The 19,044-nt window shown below is 34.8% G+C and overlaps 1 protein-coding gene across 1 annotated transcript in view; it reads right to left on the reverse strand.

Annotated features, from left to right (window-relative positions):
• The window catches only part of LOC127878483 (uncharacterized), a 59,597-nt gene that overhangs the window by 16,365 nt on the left and 24,188 nt on the right, over positions 1–19,044 (reverse strand). The window contains exons 2-8 of the mRNA XM_052425009.1: positions 12,861–13,108; positions 12,281–12,395; positions 11,649–11,859; positions 10,003–10,151; positions 8,600–9,685; positions 7,872–8,115; positions 7,223–7,339 (exon numbers count right to left, since the gene is read on the reverse strand). Of these exons, the coding sequence (XP_052280969.1) occupies positions 7,223–7,339; positions 7,872–8,115; positions 8,600–9,685; positions 10,003–10,151; positions 11,649–11,859; positions 12,281–12,395; positions 12,861–13,108 (2,170 nt within the window). The remainder of the gene's footprint in view (positions 1–7,222; positions 7,340–7,871; positions 8,116–8,599; positions 9,686–10,002; positions 10,152–11,648; positions 11,860–12,280; positions 12,396–12,860; positions 13,109–19,044) is intronic.

Here is a 19,044-nt window from a genome sequence, read left to right on the forward strand (position 1 = left end):
TGTTATATGTATTTTACTATCGTGCAGGATATTTTGTGTTTGCATTTGAATACTCAAGGATATTGCTATTTATGCCTTTGTTAAGTTTCATAACATAATAATTGCTTACAAATCCTGCTGGATGAAATTATTTCACTATTATGTATCTTTAAAATATAAATTCTAAAGTCGACCCTGATGGATCACATTACACGTGAACTTTTATTTTTACAGCCGGAAAGCATCAATTTGTCAAATGATTTATTGCGATTACTGTGCATATATTGCACAACATACATTGAATCTGACACTTCTGTGTCCCGAATGAAGCCAGTGAATGCATAAGCATTGAATGCAATAGAGGTTCCATGAATATCCGGCACTTAAGTTTTCGTAAAAATCATCTCTCATAAGTTTCCGATTTCCATTATAATCCTCTAACCATTAGCAAGATAAATACATTCGCTCGTATAATTTAAAGGCATTCATACAACACAAAAGATTTGCAAATCATTGCATGGGAATGAAGTAACCCCACTAATGTTATTTAAGTTTGAACTCAGTTTTCATAACAATTTTGAAAAAAAAATAGCTTAAACATTAGCTTCAACTATTGTCATGTTAGTATTGTTACATACTGCAGACAGGTTTCATTTGACTTGAGCTTGCAGACGTTTGCCAAACTTCTATTTGACAATATCATTCACTGTTCACTCCGTCCATTTGCAATAACAAGTATTAGCATAACGCTTCTAGCGTTTTGAAATTAATTAAAACTTCTACAACCGGATTTAGCCAAACATGGCTAGTAATCCGTTCCTGGATGAAAAAAAGCGATGCACATTATAATTATTATGAGAATACCAAATCACTCAAGAATCGAGGATTGAAGGCAAACGGTTGTATCGTTTCAGAATTTTCTTTGAGATACAATAGTTGTACACTCAATCTGCATCCTCACAAAGAAAGAGTTCGCGGCCCGGAAGAGTATCACGGTGTAGATGCATATCGGTGGCCTCTCTGTCAAAATACTGCCTCTCTGTTCATTCTTGGCTGCCTCTCTGTTATAAACATGAAAAATGGATAATCGTAATTCACAAAACAGAAAAGAAAATCTAAAATCAAAACCCGTAAACACATTTGTGCATAAAAAGAGGTGGTCCGTGAGTTGGAGCATATATCCAGCTACAGGTTCACAGTATTCCGCAGGTCCAAACACTTACCACAAACTCTATCGAAGATGGAATGATGACGAGGGTGGTGGAACAATCGTGCATACATGCCACTTTGATGACTTTTTAACATAGCTTTTATGTAATATGTCAAATATCTAATGTCATTGATATCATCTTTATGATCAAAACCTTACGTCCAATGTACGCTTTATAGTAATTTTCATCAATTCTACTTTAAAAAATGCATACTTTCGCTGTCGTTTTGGCACGGAAAGCCTCTCGATATGCTCACTTTTCTGGCACGGGATGCCTAGTCGTCGAACTAAACCGCTTGATTTATCAAACTTCTCTTCTCGAGTGGATATGACTTATTATAGGCTGGACTTTTACAAAATTGATTCTTGTATGTGTGTCCTTTTTAGCTGTAAATATTTCATTTTTAAATATTTCTGCACACAATTGTGTGTTTTGGCTATTGGCGAAAATTGAAAGATAAAAATTGCTATGAAATGAATAAATTTTAATACCAGGGCTCAGTGAACCAGGAAACAATAAGTCCGAGTCAATTGACAGGGACGGAATGATACTTATTGACTGGTTCATCTAGTTGTTTTAAAGCCGTTTTAAAAGGGCCAAGTATAAAATGGGCCTTTTTGATAACCTGGGCCTAGCCGGCGACAAGGTACTTGACTTGCACGAGAAAAATCATGAACTCGTGGCAGTTAACCGAATCTTTGGTTATTTCATGAAGTACTGTAAACACGTTTTTACCAATATGTGTTCATTGTTTCTGCAATTCATCAACGCGATCTTCATTACTGACGGATTTATACATGTACATAGAGATACTTCAAATATGTAGCCAATAGCGTTAGTCCAAATAATTGCGTTAAAAGTCCCATTTCGCCTTTGATATTTACATCCAATATTCTGACATTTTAAATTTTTACTATCAATACGTTTAACAAGTGTTAAACTCATTTTACTGAGAAAATAAAAATGTCAATCGACGACTAGAAAAATGAGTCAATCGAGGGGCTTTCCGTGCCACAAGGAAAGCGAAAGTAGGCATTTTTAAAGTAAAATTGATGAAAATTACTATATAGCGTACATTGAACGTAAAGTTTTGATCATAAAGATGATATCAATGACATTAGATATTTGACATGTTACGAAAAATCAATGTTAAAAAGTCATCAAAGTGGCATGTATGCACGATTGTTCCACCACCTTCGTCATCATCCCATCTTTGATAGAGTTTGTGATAAGTGTTTGAACCTGTGGAATACAACAACAACAACAACATAACCTTTATTAAGCTCAAATCACATATACAGTGACACATGAGTATACAGTGACAATACATCTTTTACAAAGAGATATTAACAATTGTGACAGGGTGTTAAACTTTACATAGAAAATAGAAAAGAGAAAGAGAAGTGGAGATGAAAAAAGATATGAGACATACATTTGAATTGAGTGGGGGAATGATGATGTTGACCCGAGAAATAAACAATTTTTTTTTTTCCTTTGGCCTGAATAACCTGTTTGTTTACATGGATTCCTGATACAGACTATAGTTATGGTTTTTCCATTCGGTTCTATTTAAAACCCGGTGAATTTGATTGGTTAATTTATTTTTGTCTGCAGCGCTTCGCTGATCTGTGTGTAAACCCTGGAATTAGGTCAGAAATGTGCGTTTTGTTTGTGTTTTCACCGTTTCCTCTGTAGAATAATCGTGGAGAGTGTTTCATTTATAGATCGCATATTAACTAAACTTTCAAAAGTGACGTATAGATTTAAATTTTGTAGACCGAAATTGTCTGTTAATGTAATTCTACTTGGGATTAATTGGTGTGTTTAAATGAAGTAATGATCAAATGTGAAGTGAAGTGACCCATTCACGTGACATTGACCGATGTTGTGTCAGGCCACATTTACCATGCCCATGTTTGTTCCTGTGTCAGTGACCATGTGATTCGTAAGTAAAGGACTTTATGTTATTGTTTCAGCAAGTAGCTTTATATAATCATGTACTAAATTGTGTCGATTTGACCTGCAGTAGTGAGATTGCATGACAAAAAGTACTTTACTGTACATGTATTTGTGAAGTTGTGTAAATTTACACATGGCACATGAAATCAATGGTTAAAGGCATTGATGGGTGATGGAGAGGGGCGATGAGTAGAAGTGCTGCAATAAGTAATAAGTGTCAAGTGTCATTGATTAAAAAACATATTCCAGCAAGGTGAACAATAAGCTTGAGATATAAACATACATGTACATTGCATATAATTTGGCTAGTGCAAGGTTTAAAATATAAATCACAATTTGCTAACGACATTTATAAGTAAATCAGTAATTTCAAATTTGTGACATTGATATTTGTTGCCAGATTGAAAAAAACATGCGTTAAAATATTTTAAACATGCAAAGTGAATGAAGTTAGGTATTCAACATGAACTATGATGTAGTAATACCAATATGTAAGATGATTAATTCATCTTAAAAAATATTAATGTTTGATTGAGACGAGATGCAAAAAGTACTGCATTAGACATGATTTTGTTCTCTACATAAATAAATTTATCAACGTGTTAGCGTTTAAAGTAATATTTTTGTGGATATGAATTAGTCTTATGAAGTTTAATTGTTGAAATACATAAAAGATTACAAACATAATTTAACATATACACCAAGTTAAGCTTATCAGCGGGTTAATGTTTGAAATAATACTTTTATGAATTTACATAAATTTTTTAAATCCTTTAAGGACCTTGTTGTCAACAATTCTTTAAATTTTAGCGTATTTGTTCTACAGTAGTAGTATTTTTTTATAAACTTCCTTCTATGTTCATTAAAAAAGGGACATATAAGCATGTAGTGAAATTCATCCGCCACATCTCTGCATGTACAATGAGGGCATGTCCTCTCATTTATGTCTTGATTGGTCCATCTACCTGTCTCATTTGGGAAAAAGTGATTACCAGTTCTAAGTTTAATAAATAAAGATGATTCATATTTAGTTAGTGTGATTAAATATTTCTCTAATTCAATCTTATCCTTAAATATTGAATAGTTTAGGCCTTTTGTTGAGTTTTGAAGTGAGGTATGCCAGGTTTGCTGGTATTGATCAAGTAATATGCCCTTTATAGTGTACTTTATATTTTTATTTTGGATTTGATCTTGATTTAGCCAGATGTAATTTCTGCCAGTTTGTGTGAAGATATTTTTTACATAATTTATCCATTTAGATTCAAAGTTAGGAAGGTTTAACATGTATTTATATATGAGATATGCTAATTTATCCGGTTTCCCAGTTATTAATCTATTCCAGTATGCAATCATTCTGCATTTTATAGTGAGATCTATGGGGTATCTTCCGAATTCTGCGTATATCATATAAAGTGGGGTGCTTTTTCTTAGATTGAAAATTTTTCTCAGAAATTCATTGTGTATTTTCTCTAGTAAATCAATGCTTTCATAGCCCCAAACCTCTGCAGAATATGTTAATATTGGCAGGATAGTGTTATCAAAAAGTTTTAATATCAGATCTATTGGTAAATTAAGGTTATTAATTCTTGAATAGAGTAGGTGCATTGCTTTCCTTGCTTGTTGTGCAAGATGTTTCTTTGCAGTTAGGAAGCTACCAGATTTTGCTAAAAAAACACCTAGATATTTGTATGAGTTAACAATTTCTAGAGACGTGTTGTCTATTTTAAAAGAGAAGTTTCTATTTTGCCTTGATCCGAAAATCATTACTTTTGTTTTATCCTTATTTATATTTAACTTCCATGTTTTACAGTAATCAGCAAAGTCATTCAGACAGTTTTGTAGTGTTTGGGCATTTTCAGCAATTAAGACTGTGTCGTCTGCATATAATAGTACAATTATTTTGAGAAAAGTAGCAATATCGTTTTCTGGATTTGTAAGTTCTATACCATGGTGGCCTTTAGATTCTAAGTAATTCCCAAGGTCATTTAGGAAAAGTACTGTGAACCTGTAGCTGGATATATGCTTCAACTCATGGACCACCTCCTTTTATGCTCAAATGTGTTAACGGGTTTTAATTTTAGATTTTCTTATCTGTTTTGTGAGTTACGATTATCCATTTTTCATGTGAATAACAGAGAGGCAGCCAAGAATGAACAGAGAGGCAGCATTTTTACAGAGAGGCCACCGATATGCATCTACACCGTAAGTATACTTCACATACATTTTTGCATAAAGAAAAAAGTCCACTTAGTGTTACGTTAAAATCGCAATACTCAGCTCTCCTTAAAGTTTCCAAGGGCAGGGCATTCAATAGATGCATTCGCGAAGACGCGTATTAGGAGTTCCTGTATACAATTAGAAGAGATTGTATATCAATGTCATTTCCTCGTTGATGTCTTATCGAAATTTTTTACGTGGCCGTTTGATTGGACTACGTTAAAAATTTGAACTTCATATCCTATGACTTTAATTTTAAATACATTGAAAAAGCAAACAACTGCAATGCCTCCAGCGCTTTGATATATACTTTAAGGCGGTCTTCCAAGAAGACTTACTATTTTAACTGTGTACTGAGACAGATGTGCCCGATGCAAAATGCAGTTTGGTTGTATGCAACCGAATACAAAATGCTTTAACTATAACATCAACACGCCGTGAAATTTATAACAAAAGAACTATTTCGGATATTTATGTAAAGTTCATGCCGGTTATTAAGTTTTTTGTAATACTCAAGTTAATTGCTTTTTTATGATATGTTATGCCCCACTAACCTGCTTCAATTATCATTCACATTGTATTCATGTTAAACTATTGTAACATTAAAATAAGTGTGTATAGTTCAAACGCAATCATAAACAATCGAACTAATATATATGCTAAAATAATCATGGCCAACTATGTTTGTGAAGTAACATAACATAAATATGGCTTAACCATGTCTGATGATATATTTAACCAGTATACATACATATTTAAAATATAACTCTAAATGTCGATGGTAATGAAACATAATTCCCGTGCCTTTATAGTTTTTTGTTCCAGCCATAAATGCATCATATTGCCAAACAATTTGTTATTATAATTGAGCATGTATCAAGCATTTATATTTTTACCCCCCCCCCCCCCCCCCAAAAAAACAACAACACATCAAATGATTTATTATTATAAGTGTGCATATATTGCACAGCATAAATGGGAACGGACACCGTTGGGCCCCGAATGAAGCCATTGAATGCTTTAGCAGTGAATCAAACAGAGTTTCGTATTCAATATTATTATAAGTATTCCTTAAATTAAACGTTCCTCTTTCATATTAGTACCATTATCATTATTATACGCTAAACATTAACAAGATAAATGCAATCACTTGGTGAATTTAAAGGCATTTATACAAAACAACGCATAGGCAATTTTACTATATTGGCATAAAGTTAACTAACTTATGTTATATACTTTAAAACTGATTGTTGGTATTGTAATGTACTGCAGACATGTTTCACTTGACTTTAACCCATGTATGCCTAGCGTCTTGAAAAAAGGCCTTGGCAAACAGCGTAGACCCAGATGAGACGCCGCATGATGCGGCGTCTCATCTGGGTCTGCGCTGTTTGCTTAAAGGAATTTCTGTAAGAAATATTCTAAATATAGAAATAGATATACTAGACATCCCTAATTTTCGAAATAAATTGATCCAATTTAGAAGGATGGGAGAGTCCTCTAGGCATAAATGGATTAACTTTCATCACGATTGCTGAACGTCTATTTGGCCATGATATGGAACGTCGTTGCGTCCATTGGCACTGACAAGTATAAACACTACGTCTCGAGCGTTTGTAGTTTATACTTACATTATAAAAGGGATACATCAGGTTACAATCTTTTATATAGGAATAAACAGACCATGCTTGTATCGAAATGCTGTTTGCACCTTTAGCCAAAAATTGCTATTAATCAATTCCTCAATGGAGGTTCAACGAAAGCAGTGACATCACACCATAATTATTACAGAATTAGATTGTACGTCATTGTTCGCTCTCTAAACGACACTGCATTACGTTCACGATACAACTTACGACAATCATTCTCGTCCGCCATGTTTGCGCAGTCGGTAGTTCCGTCGCACCACCACTCCATGGGTATACATTCCCCGCCGTCCCCGCATCCTGTCCGGCCCCCGGGACACACGCCCCCTAGCGGCGGACAATTGCAACATTTTGTTTAATTGTCATGACTACTAATTTGAATAAGCGTAAGTAAATAAGCTTTAATACTACTCGCTTAATACACGTGCATCATAAAATTATTAAAAACAGTGACCTCGAAGTGGACAGGATGGATTTTGAACTGTTCAGCCGAGGCCGTGAGCATCTTAAAAGTCAGCTCCTAAACATCGGGCCATTGTTTTGACTATACCTTAAATGCAAATGCAATGACTATTTAAATTGCAAAGTGAAATTTACAAGTGTATTTCCTTGTTTAAGAAAGTGTTAAATATATATTCTAATGGTTAATAAAAGAGGTTTAAGGCCCGCTCCTTATAAATGAGATGCGAACATATCATAGATATGATAATTCGTCATATTAACCTTTATCAACTCAAGGTAGTAACTTACTCATTATAAATGTTTGTTGGAAGATCTGGAAATTGCATAAATGCCAAATATTTTAATCCTTTTAATTATATAGATTTATATCATGAAACAAAGCATCGAACGAATTTACCTGATGTGACGCTAGTCTTCAGGTACCGAAGCTGGAAGCCTGACTTCTGCACGATGCCGTCCGACTGGAAACTGACGAGGACCTCCCCGGTCGCGTCCAGGCTAGGTGGCAGGTTCGAGCCGCACAAGACCGCCAGCTGCTCTGCCGGGACGCTGTCCAAACCCAAACGGTAAACGGTCAGTCTGTCGTACTTGCAGTGGGAGTCGAACTCAATGTCGAAGTGCTCAAACACGATTGCTATCATCTGAAGTTAAGGAATTTTCGTCAAGGTCCAATTACAAGAAATACTATAATACTATATCTTAAATACCGTCATACTGTAACATATATATATTTATTTATTTATTTATGAGGTTTCTATTATAGCATATATATATATATATATATATATATATATATATATATATATATATATATATATAAGCAAAAATAATACTACGGGCTTCCCTCCTGTGGCTGAAATGATCAACCGTAATTCAAATCAAGTCCCAATTCTCGTGTGTCTAGAACGTTAATTAGGTAGGAGTGTTTGGACACGCTAGCAGGTCCTCACACAATGCAACCTCAGAAACATTAGCAACCCATAAACTTCGAATTCCAAATAAAAACATTGGTCAATAAAAATAAATGTGTATAATTTGAAAACCTTGCCTTAGCAAAATTCTTAGTCCTGTAAAATGTTAACACTTTGATGAAGTGAATAAAACAGCAACACATGATATGAGTACCTTATTGGCTCCAGCTGATATTATCCAAGAGCAGTTGCTGTTTGGAGCATAGGTTTTACTGTTCTTAAATTCGGGTGACGTAATAATTCCCGCGCTTTCTTTTAACACCAGCGCGTGTTCGGATTTTGAGCAAGAATTGCCGCTTGCACTTATCGGGTTGGTAGACGACATTGAAGATGGCAAGGTGACAGAAGCAGTTGAGTGTGTGGGCACTGACTGCGGTAATGCAGACACTGAAGATGACACGGTCGAAGATGCCTTCAACAGTGTTGATAAAATCGTTGTCAGAACAGTTGTAGGTTTTACTGATGTCGACCTTGATGATACTGAGGCAGTCGTAGAGGGCTCCGCGGTGGAGTCTGACTTTATTGAAGGATACTTCGTGTCAGACTTGGACATTTCTGTATAAGTCGATGATGTAGATGCTGATGGCGCATTGTCGGTTGTTAATGTGTTTGTAGCTGTATTTTCTACTGGTGAAGTCAGGCTTCCAGTTCCAGGTGTCTTACTTTCGATACCAGTAACAAAGATGGTGGTTTGGTTATTAACATATGTCTTTACAGTGGGGATCGATGTTGCCGTGCTCTTTGCCGTAGAAATAGGTTTTAAACTTGTGTAAGAACTCGTCGCGTATGCAGACACGGAAATTGATGAAACTGCGATGTTTGAAGAAGTAGTTTGTGATGTAGTTGTGTAGTTCTGCTGTATGGTATGCGACTGTGTAGAACTGTTGGTACTGGGGCTTCCATTTATTGGGGTTTGAACTGTAGCGTCTGAAAGCTCAACTGATATATTGAAACCACGTCTAGTAATGTAGCCATCAGAAAAGAACTTCAATCGGATAGGCAATGCTTCGTTAAGTTTTAGCTCTGTTTTAGTGTTCAGAAGACAAATCATACGCTTGTTCTTGTCATTGACGGTGCGGATATAGCTCGGTGCGCATGAGTCATACGAGCCAATGGAGTGCCACTTGTCGAGCCAGCCACAGAATCGTACGGCAATGTTGGATTGTTCCAGTGTCAGGTAGTCCCAGGTACACTCTTGGTTTAGTTCAAGTTCAAAGTCGGAGATCGACAACTTTACTTCCTGTGAACAAATATGCGTATGTTAGACAGCACTATTGAAATAAATAACGATTACTGTGCATTGTGTTAAAACTACGTATAACTTGTTATAAACATGAAACGAGATATCGAAAGCGACACTTTTTAGTCGTTTTATCTTTGTCTTTTTGCCAACGTATTATGTATACCAGTATATACATGCAAATTACAGTTCTCAATCTGAAACCAATTATTGTCAATGTAACTACAAGATTTGGAAAAAACAGCATTCAGATGCGTTTTTCAACTTCTCCATAGCTGTTGCAACTGAAGCTCCACTTCTTTTAATATTGTCTATACCTTGTGTGGTGGCGGCACGATTTCCACATTACATTCAGTGTTCAGCGGGTACGCCTGTTTCTCCGTGTATCCCGGACTGACAAGGAATAGACTGTCTTGGATTTGTAGATGCGAGTAGTGGCAAATATCAACAATCTTCCCTGGCGTCTCTGTCGATGCAGCATTTGTCGAGGTACCCGTCGTCTTTTCTGCTAATGGCGGGACGTCTTGATTACCAGGAGTGGTTAATGGCGGGACGTCTGGATTACCAGGAGTGGTAAATGGCGGGACGTCTGGATTTCTTTTTGTTGAAACAGTAGCGTCTTCACTGATATTTTTTATGGATGATGTCTTGTCTGCTAGAGAGGTCTCGTCTGTTGAACTGTCGTATTGCTGTGTTACCGATGGCGATGTTGGATTAAACGAAGTCGGTTTTGCTGTTTCAACAGAAGTGACTGATGACGTTTGCGACGAAGATGTATCAGATGTCGAATAATAGTGTGCTGTTGATGAGGTTGTAGACGACAAGGATGTCGATGTTGAAGTTGTTTTTTGTGATAATAATGATAGTGCATCTGATGCCATTGCAACTGAAGATGTTTGTGGCGTAAAAACTGATGTCGACTCAATTAACTTTGTTGTAGTCGATGGCGACATAGATTGGGTTTCAGTGGCTGTGGCCGGTTCACCAAGCTGAGGCGTTGAAGACATACTGGGCAGGTTTTTGTCAGTGAATGTACTGCCTGTAGATAAGATGGGGCCGATAGGCATGGTAGTTTGATTGGTATTAACTGCTGAAGGTGTTGTCTTTGGTAGCGCTAGGAATATAATATAGGTCAGAATTACAAACACAAACATATGAAGCGTCACCTTCTTAAAGAAAAATATTAAAAATGAAATAATAACCACAAACAAATCCGTTAGTCTACCTTCGCGTTTAATAAAATGAGTGTCTACCCAATGACACAGAATCGTTTTAATAGATATATTGTTTTTTAAACGCGTTTTTCTTCAATACCACGCTTTGTACTATATACAAATTAAAAAATCCTATAACTAAATCGGTAACTTGCAGACATTTTTAAAAGATTGTTTAATCTGATGTCTGTGAACAAATGTATAGTGTACTAAGTACCTACAGCGTTGACAACTTGCAATTACTTAACAATAATGTAGCGTTTACATATTTAAATCAACAAATTATGTGAGGTGGACATTTCAAAATTGCATAATGTGTGCTTTTTATTCAGATTGTTATGCAACAGTAAATCTTTCGATGTTCGTTGTATGATATAAACCGATAAAGAATGTAAGCCCGTTAACAGTTTGAGAGATGACGCAAAATACATTTGTTGGAATTATTTTTCTTATACGAAACAATTAATGGTTTAAACTTAATAATGCTCTAGCATCAACGAAAGCCAGGGTACACATTCTTCTGTCACGACCATATAGATGAACCTTTTATATGGGACTACCGAAGTTAATGTATGTCCTTAAAGCGTTTGCCAGATTTACTTGTGGAGTCCTCACATGCTATTCAGGGGCGATACTTTCCGCCTTGATTGGCCATTCATAAAGCTCAGTTTTCCTACAACGATTCTCATTTAAATTTCATAAGTTATAGAGATGCAAGCATGCTTCTAAAAGAATCCTTCATTGCTCACCATATATTTTTATAAGAAATCCATCAGCGGGAACGACGTAATCCGAATGGAAGATCACATCAATTTGGTCGGACGTGGTTTTTATTGATTTCGGCTTGTCAAGGCCGCACAGTTTCCTCACAAAGTCACCTCTGATTGTCATCTGTACATAATCCCAGTTGCACTGTGATTGGTATTCTACTGCGAACGTGAGAAATTCGATGCGGACTTCCTAGACGTTAGAGAAACAAATTGTATCATGCAATTGAAGCACAAAAACAAAACAAAATAGGGCGATCAATTAAAAAGTTGTTAAGTGTATATTGCACAACTATTTCTGAAATATGTTTAAGTATTTCATACTGAGTTCAATATTATTAAAACGATCGAGACAAACATATTATGTATGAAACTATGCATGTTATTATTTCGATTTACCGGAAAATGTATATACCTTCATTTGTGCATTGGTGAGTGTCACTTCACAATGTTTGTTCAAAGGGTATTTCCCGGTACCCTCAGTCGGAGACTTCAAATACATCATTTCCACCATATCGTTCAAGTTATAAGACGTTAGAGCCGACTCGCACATGGTCAAATTTACAGTAGCAGCATGTTCGGCATGTGTGTCAGCGGTTGTTGAGGATGAAGACGATTTTGTGGTTTGCGTTGAATGGGGCAAAAATGATAAAGTCGTACCAGTTGCTAGCGGGCTTGTGGTAGTGGTTGGTGTAGTTGATGACGAATCCGGTGAGGTCGAAGTCGATGCTGTGTGTAATAAAGTTAATGCTAAATCTTTTAAAGTCGATGAGGACTCTGGTAAAATCGATGGGTTTAATTGCAATGTTGAAACTGACGATGACGTTGCGGCTTCCGTTTTTGAAGTTAACGATGTTGTAGATATTGATGGAATATTTGATGTTGTTGATTTCGGCGATGATGACGATACTGTTATTGGAAGAATAATATTTTTTTCAGTCACTATATCGGATTCCGTAATGTAAAATAACAACATACGGTAAATAGCGTAAATAGTTTTTGTTATTTAAAATAACGATCTCTTGATGATTGTTTTGATTTTCATTTAAATATATATACAAAGAAATTTCAACTGTACTGTGTATTGACGTATAAGGTGATATGAATAAATTGACCTTATTTACTGATGTGAAGTTCGGAAATGCATTAAGTGACAAAAAGCTTTTTGTGTTTAGAAACTTTCCAAAGCAGTACTTGCCATTGCTGATAAGTCGAACTGTTGCTTTAAACCCTTTCTTCTGGACCACTTCATCGGAACGAAACACCAGACACACTTCGTAAGACGTGCTGATGAAGGTAAATGGTTTGAGCGCCCCACAGTACGGTTTTGTCCCCCGTGGCTCCGTCACGTGGTTGCAGGGTTTCTCGTGCACGGTCACATAATCCCATTGACATTGACCCTGGTACTCCACGTCAAAATCGCCGAAGACGAGTTGAAGTTGCTGTGGTATAGAGACTCGCTCAATGGAAACTGTGCTTAATGTATGTGCGTAAAGTGTCGTCCCAGATTAGTGTTTGCAGTCGGCACTTTACGCCTAGACTGCAGGTTTGTTTGGAAGAGACTTCATTTCAACAAGAAAATGTATAACAGCGGAAATTGTCGTCCCTGATTAGTATGTGCGGACTAAACAGGCTTATCTGGGATAGAAACTGACGCACATACATTAAGCCCAGTTTTTCCAGAACGAGATCAATCTATGAAAAAAGATCCCGGTGTTTTTCGACACATGCTTTTCTTAGCTGATAAATGAAGATTTGCTTGTTTCTGTGTCTTACAGCAAACAATCAATCACACAAATACAAAATTAAAAAATCTCTCTATACTGATATACATGTAATACATGTCATGTATGAGTTTTAAGCCTGAAAATTGCGCGGTTTGAACGAAACTAATTCTGTTCATAGTTGCATTTTGATGACAGTGGTTCATATCTTCAAATAACGGCTTAGCTGCATTTGTGTATCATAAATGTTGTAAATTGATTTTAATATTAGCAAAATTCTAGTTAAGAAGAAATCCTACTTGTTTATCATGCGCCTGTATATCCCAGAATACATCTGTTCGCAGAGGGTATGCCCCATGCTCGTAACCCGGTGACGTAACAACGACGTCATTTGTTGCGTAAACTGTGATGCTATGCTTCGAAACAATCGGTTTACTTCCGGTAAGTACTGGTAAGATATCTGAAGTATAATAAACATGAATATGTGATTGATTTTTGTCGACAAACCGGACATGTGAGATTCCCTCTGGTTTTAACAGTTTCCATGTACAAAACCATTTACATTGAAAACACGTATATTCTTTTAGAAACACAACAACAATTTCTCTGTCGGAATACTAAAACTCAATCACACTCATAACAAACAGCATCCAAATGATCTAATAAACTCGAAATTCCACAATGTGACCTTAAGTATTATCAAGTATTGAGAATGTCGCACCTCGTAACCACAAGAAAAACACAACAACTAAATTTGATTATATGAAAACACGAAAAGGAAAAAGATCGGTAGAGCTACTCAGCATAATAGCATAGTAAATATCTGACATTCGATCACGTTTTCAAAACAAATTTCCGACACTGAGGTTAACAGGCATGATTTTAATTGTATGTAAGAACTCCTTTTCATTCTTTTAATTTCAGTGCATGGGATGCATTTCTATCGATGCGAACTAGTATATATTACATACCAACAATACTCTAGACCTACTTTGATCAGTTTTCGTATTTAATGAACAGCCTCTACATTAATTATAATTACAAAATTATGCCAATAATTACGCTTCTGCATTTTCCAATAAAACGACGTATAGTCTCATAATATATATTCTTTTCATTGTTGAAAATATGTGTCCTGATTAATTGGTATGAAAAGCTGAAAACTGTTAAGGCAGTCCGAAAAAAACAAATATATCAAATCTAAATTAACTTACAATTTCGATCATCTGCATCGTTTCAAGGTTTGGTTTACTAAATAGTATGAAAACTCGCCGTAAGCAGATATTTGATATTTTCATATAAATATTTTGCTATGCCTTATTCTCATAGTATCGGCCCTCCTCATTTAATCGTGACTTTAACGAAAACCCCTTAATGAGTGCTAAACAGTTAATGCTTTTCAATTTTTAGACGTTTTAATTTATTTGCTGTTATTATTGACTATTAGATCATTGTCATGATGTCCAGTTTTCATTGTAAAGTAGGCCATGTTTACCCCAGACTGATGTTATGATTATTTAAATTACGAAACGCATACTTGTTTTGTGTGTTTTGGTTTATCAGTAGGTTTATCAAATGTATTATAATGCATATTTGTGAAAACATGTAAAACTATTTAAAGAAACACATGAACAAAGAATTCATTTTTCCATTAAGAAACTATTTATAGAGCAAGCACATGGATGATGCGCATAATAACAAACCTTAGCAACCAATCAGAAGGGCCGCTATATGGAACACATGTTTACATGATATAGATGACTATGTACATTGAGCTAAGCCTAGTCGGTATTTTGTCAAAACATTGCCGATTTAAATGCAGTTTTCGTTGTTATGTTCGATAATACACATTTAACTATATATTTACGTTTAAAATATGTTGTTGTTGTAGTTTTTTCACTAAAAATATTTAGACGTTTTCATTAAAAGGTCCGATACAACAAATATACATACTAGTTATTCAAATGAGTTTGAAATTTTAATAATGAATATATTTGCATAACAGCCTGGAACATTTTTTATATCATATTTACTAATCCCACCGCGATTTATTACAATGTAGACCACAACACACATTGCGTTCCACCCTCAAAAAGTATATTAACCACAAACATATTGTTCATTCAAATACATGTACGTATAGCTATACAAAATAGCATCACATTCAATGATTTTTTAAAAATCTTATTTTCAAACGAACTTAAGATGTTTCTCTTATTCAGCTCAAGAACCACTTAATGCTCACATTAATTACACTTCTTTTATAACCATGCTTGGGCAAGTGTTAATACTATTTTACGGGTTGTGGTTTTATACAAAATATTGTGAGGATATGCTTAAGATAAGGATTTACCTTTGATTAAAGACGGTCAGACGAATTTCACGGTAATACTTTAGCCTTTTGTATCTATAAGCATATTATTTTGACATGTTATGACCTTAATTTGACACCCTAGGCAAAACAGGAAGGAAGGTAGGTCTACTCTGCTTTTTTATCGTTAACGTTTTTTAAATTAAAACAAGAATATGCAGTAACATTTGATCAGAGTGAAGAAAAAATAGAGAAAACTCAACATGTACACCCCTACCCACCCATCAAAAAGAAAGAGAGAAAGAAAGATACTATTATATACATGTATAAATATATAAATAAAAATAACATATAGTTGGCATATATAGTTTAACAAAAAGTGGAAATAGATACACTTTTTACGCATGTCAAAGCTAAGAGTACAATTATTGCTTTAAATGTTTCACAGACTATCGGCTTTGAAACAAATTGTTTTTTTTTAACATTTAGCTTCAGTATGAAGCTAAAATTAAAGGGCCGTGAGAACGGTAACAAAAGCATACACCAACAACAACACTAACTACATGTATTCAGCAATAAAGCTTGCGATAAAGCTTCTAGCCTATGGTCGTGAATAGAAATATAACAAAGGCATATAATAAACTGGATTTGAACATAATATGGTTATATATTACATGTTTAGGAACTTTGAAACTATGCAAACGTTTATTGATTTCGAAAATTATAGATAAGGAATGTAAGAAAAGGTGTAGGCCTTATGAAAGGTATAAACCCTTCCGAATTAACCTGCGTTTATCGTAACGTGTATGTGATTTTGAAGTTACAATAAGCAAACAAGAACAAACATTACAGCAAAGGATAACTGCTTTAAAAAGAAAAGATATTGTCTCAAAATTTATATATAAGTCCACAATATTAAAATGGTCAATTCTTCGAAAATTGACTTAAATGTGACAAATAGTTCATATATTTCTTTTGATAAAAAACTCTTGCGTGTTGTTAGCTTAAATATATGCCATCAATAAAAACGTACATGATTAAACGTGAAAAAATGTGAATAAAGTAAAATAGTATTGCTTTAGACTATTGACAGCGATATTTATAAAGTTGTTCTGATAGTTATAATATAATATAATATAACAACAGCCGATAGGCTGTTAACTGTTACATAATTTCAAATATGGGCGAAAACAAACACCGTTTTACACAAGGATGAACAAATTGAGAGTGTATAAAGTTTATTCATCTTATTTTGATGTGTTAAACATTGAACCCATACATATCATAAATAAAACAAAAATTTCTATGAACTGCGTGTTTAATACTTCGAAGAAAAAGTGCAACAGTATGTTAGTTCTGTATTAAATGAAAGGCAGTACCGTTACATGTAAAATGATGTAAGAACAACAAAAGCTAAAGATTGTGTTGTGCAATCTGAAAACATAACATTTAAAACTTAATAAATAAATTCAATATGTGACCGAAATTTCCTCATACGCATAAATAAATAATCGATTTCCATCGACGCAAGTCATTTTTCGTTTTCTAATCAACTCATTATAAGCCTTTAAGGTATTTATTGCTTGCATCACCAACCGCCATCCTGTAAGCAAAAGTATTTAAATGTGAGTAAAAAACATACATAAAATACGAATGCATCGATGTTGCAAGTTTTATCAAAATTTGTCTCTATCGTTTCAGACAAAATAGACATTTCTCAAAGAGTTTCATTGGCGCCTCAACAAAAACCATTTCACGTTGTTATCATTATGTCTACGATTTGCATCAGAACATGTAAGTTAATTTGTTACCATGGCGTCAAAATCATTGAAAATACGCTTTTAGTTTGCCAATGTTTTAATAAATATTTAAGCCGCTTTGAAGTATGTAGAAACAATGATGTCAAGTCGCTGCTGGTATTGTATTTCATATGCTTTTCAGTAATTTATTCCAAAACATTAACCTGAAGTGTTCTTATCATTGGCGTCTCGAAGATGGATTAAACCAGGCACAATTCGTTAAAAAAATAAGAACACCTTGTCGCTTTATTAAGTTGCATGCGTAAGAGTGAGTAATAATATTTCATCTTCTTAACTATGTAACTTAAGTAGCCCTACTCCTGCCAACTTAACTGCTATGTGTAAGGTTTTCTTTCTCTTTGTCTGTTTCACCCATGAAAGCCTCGCGTATATTTGCTATTTTCCAGCCATCGAACCATTGACTAATAACCAATTTCGGCCTTTGTGCAAACTCTTATACGAACGGGAATATCATTCTTAAATGCAACAATGCGTAATTACTTGTATTATTGTATTTGATCACGCCTATATGGTTGATTTAACTGAGGTAATAAAGCGAGTTCAATTTTATTTGCTACGCATACAAAATAGTTTAGTTTTGACGAGTTCGCGCTGTGCTCAAAAGGTGACGCATTGATAGTTGTTTTTATATTATATCATAAGCGTATGTATGACAACAATGAACGCATATTTTCATAATATTGTACAATAAAATATAATTCCCTGTTTAACATTGGTCACTTAAGGTTATCTAAATTAAATTTGTTTGTCCGTTTGTTTAATTAATTTGAAGGATCCTCACATAAAATAATGTCGACCTTTTGAACTTTGAAACACAAACAAAAACATCGTTTTTCTTATCTCGCCCAATGCATGTTGTAATTCTTACTTTAACCAAACATTTCTTAACTTTGTTTTACGTGTGTGCACCCATATTTTTATTCGTTCAAATTATGATACACCTCGCACATACAAATCCGTATAATTATATGAAACATTTAAACACTCACTGCCTAATGTACGAACAAATGAGAATTGTTCTGAGAAAACTTGGTTAAATGCATGTGCGTAAAGTGTTGTCTCAGATTAGCCTGTACAGTCCGCACAGGCTTATCAGGGACGACACTTTCCGCTTGTATGGTGTTTTTCGTTCGAAGAAAGACTCTTCTACACGAAAATCCAGTTAAGGCGGAAAGTGTCGTCCCTGATAAGCCTGTGCGGACTGCACAGGCTTATCTGGGATTAAACTTTACGCACATGCATTAAACCCTGTTTTCTCAGAACAAGATTTAATGTATGCGGTATGCATGTATAAGAATTGGGTCCATTGCAAATATAATATTAATTTTACAAATATTATTTAATGTTTTTTTTTTTCCCAACTATTTCCTCTTTTCTTAACTTACATTTCTTGGATACGGACCTAGACTTGCATTCAGTAATCAAATATATTTTAAAAGTGTATAATCAAAATGATTGAATGCAAGCTATTAAGGCACAGCATTCATTGCACAATTGAACATGCACATAAGGTTTTATTAGAA

This window comes from Dreissena polymorpha, chromosome 4 (genome assembly GCF_020536995.1).
Source record: "Dreissena polymorpha isolate Duluth1 chromosome 4, UMN_Dpol_1.0, whole genome shotgun sequence".
In the NCBI taxonomy this organism is placed as follows: Eukaryota; Metazoa; Mollusca; class Bivalvia; order Myida; family Dreissenidae; genus Dreissena; species Dreissena polymorpha.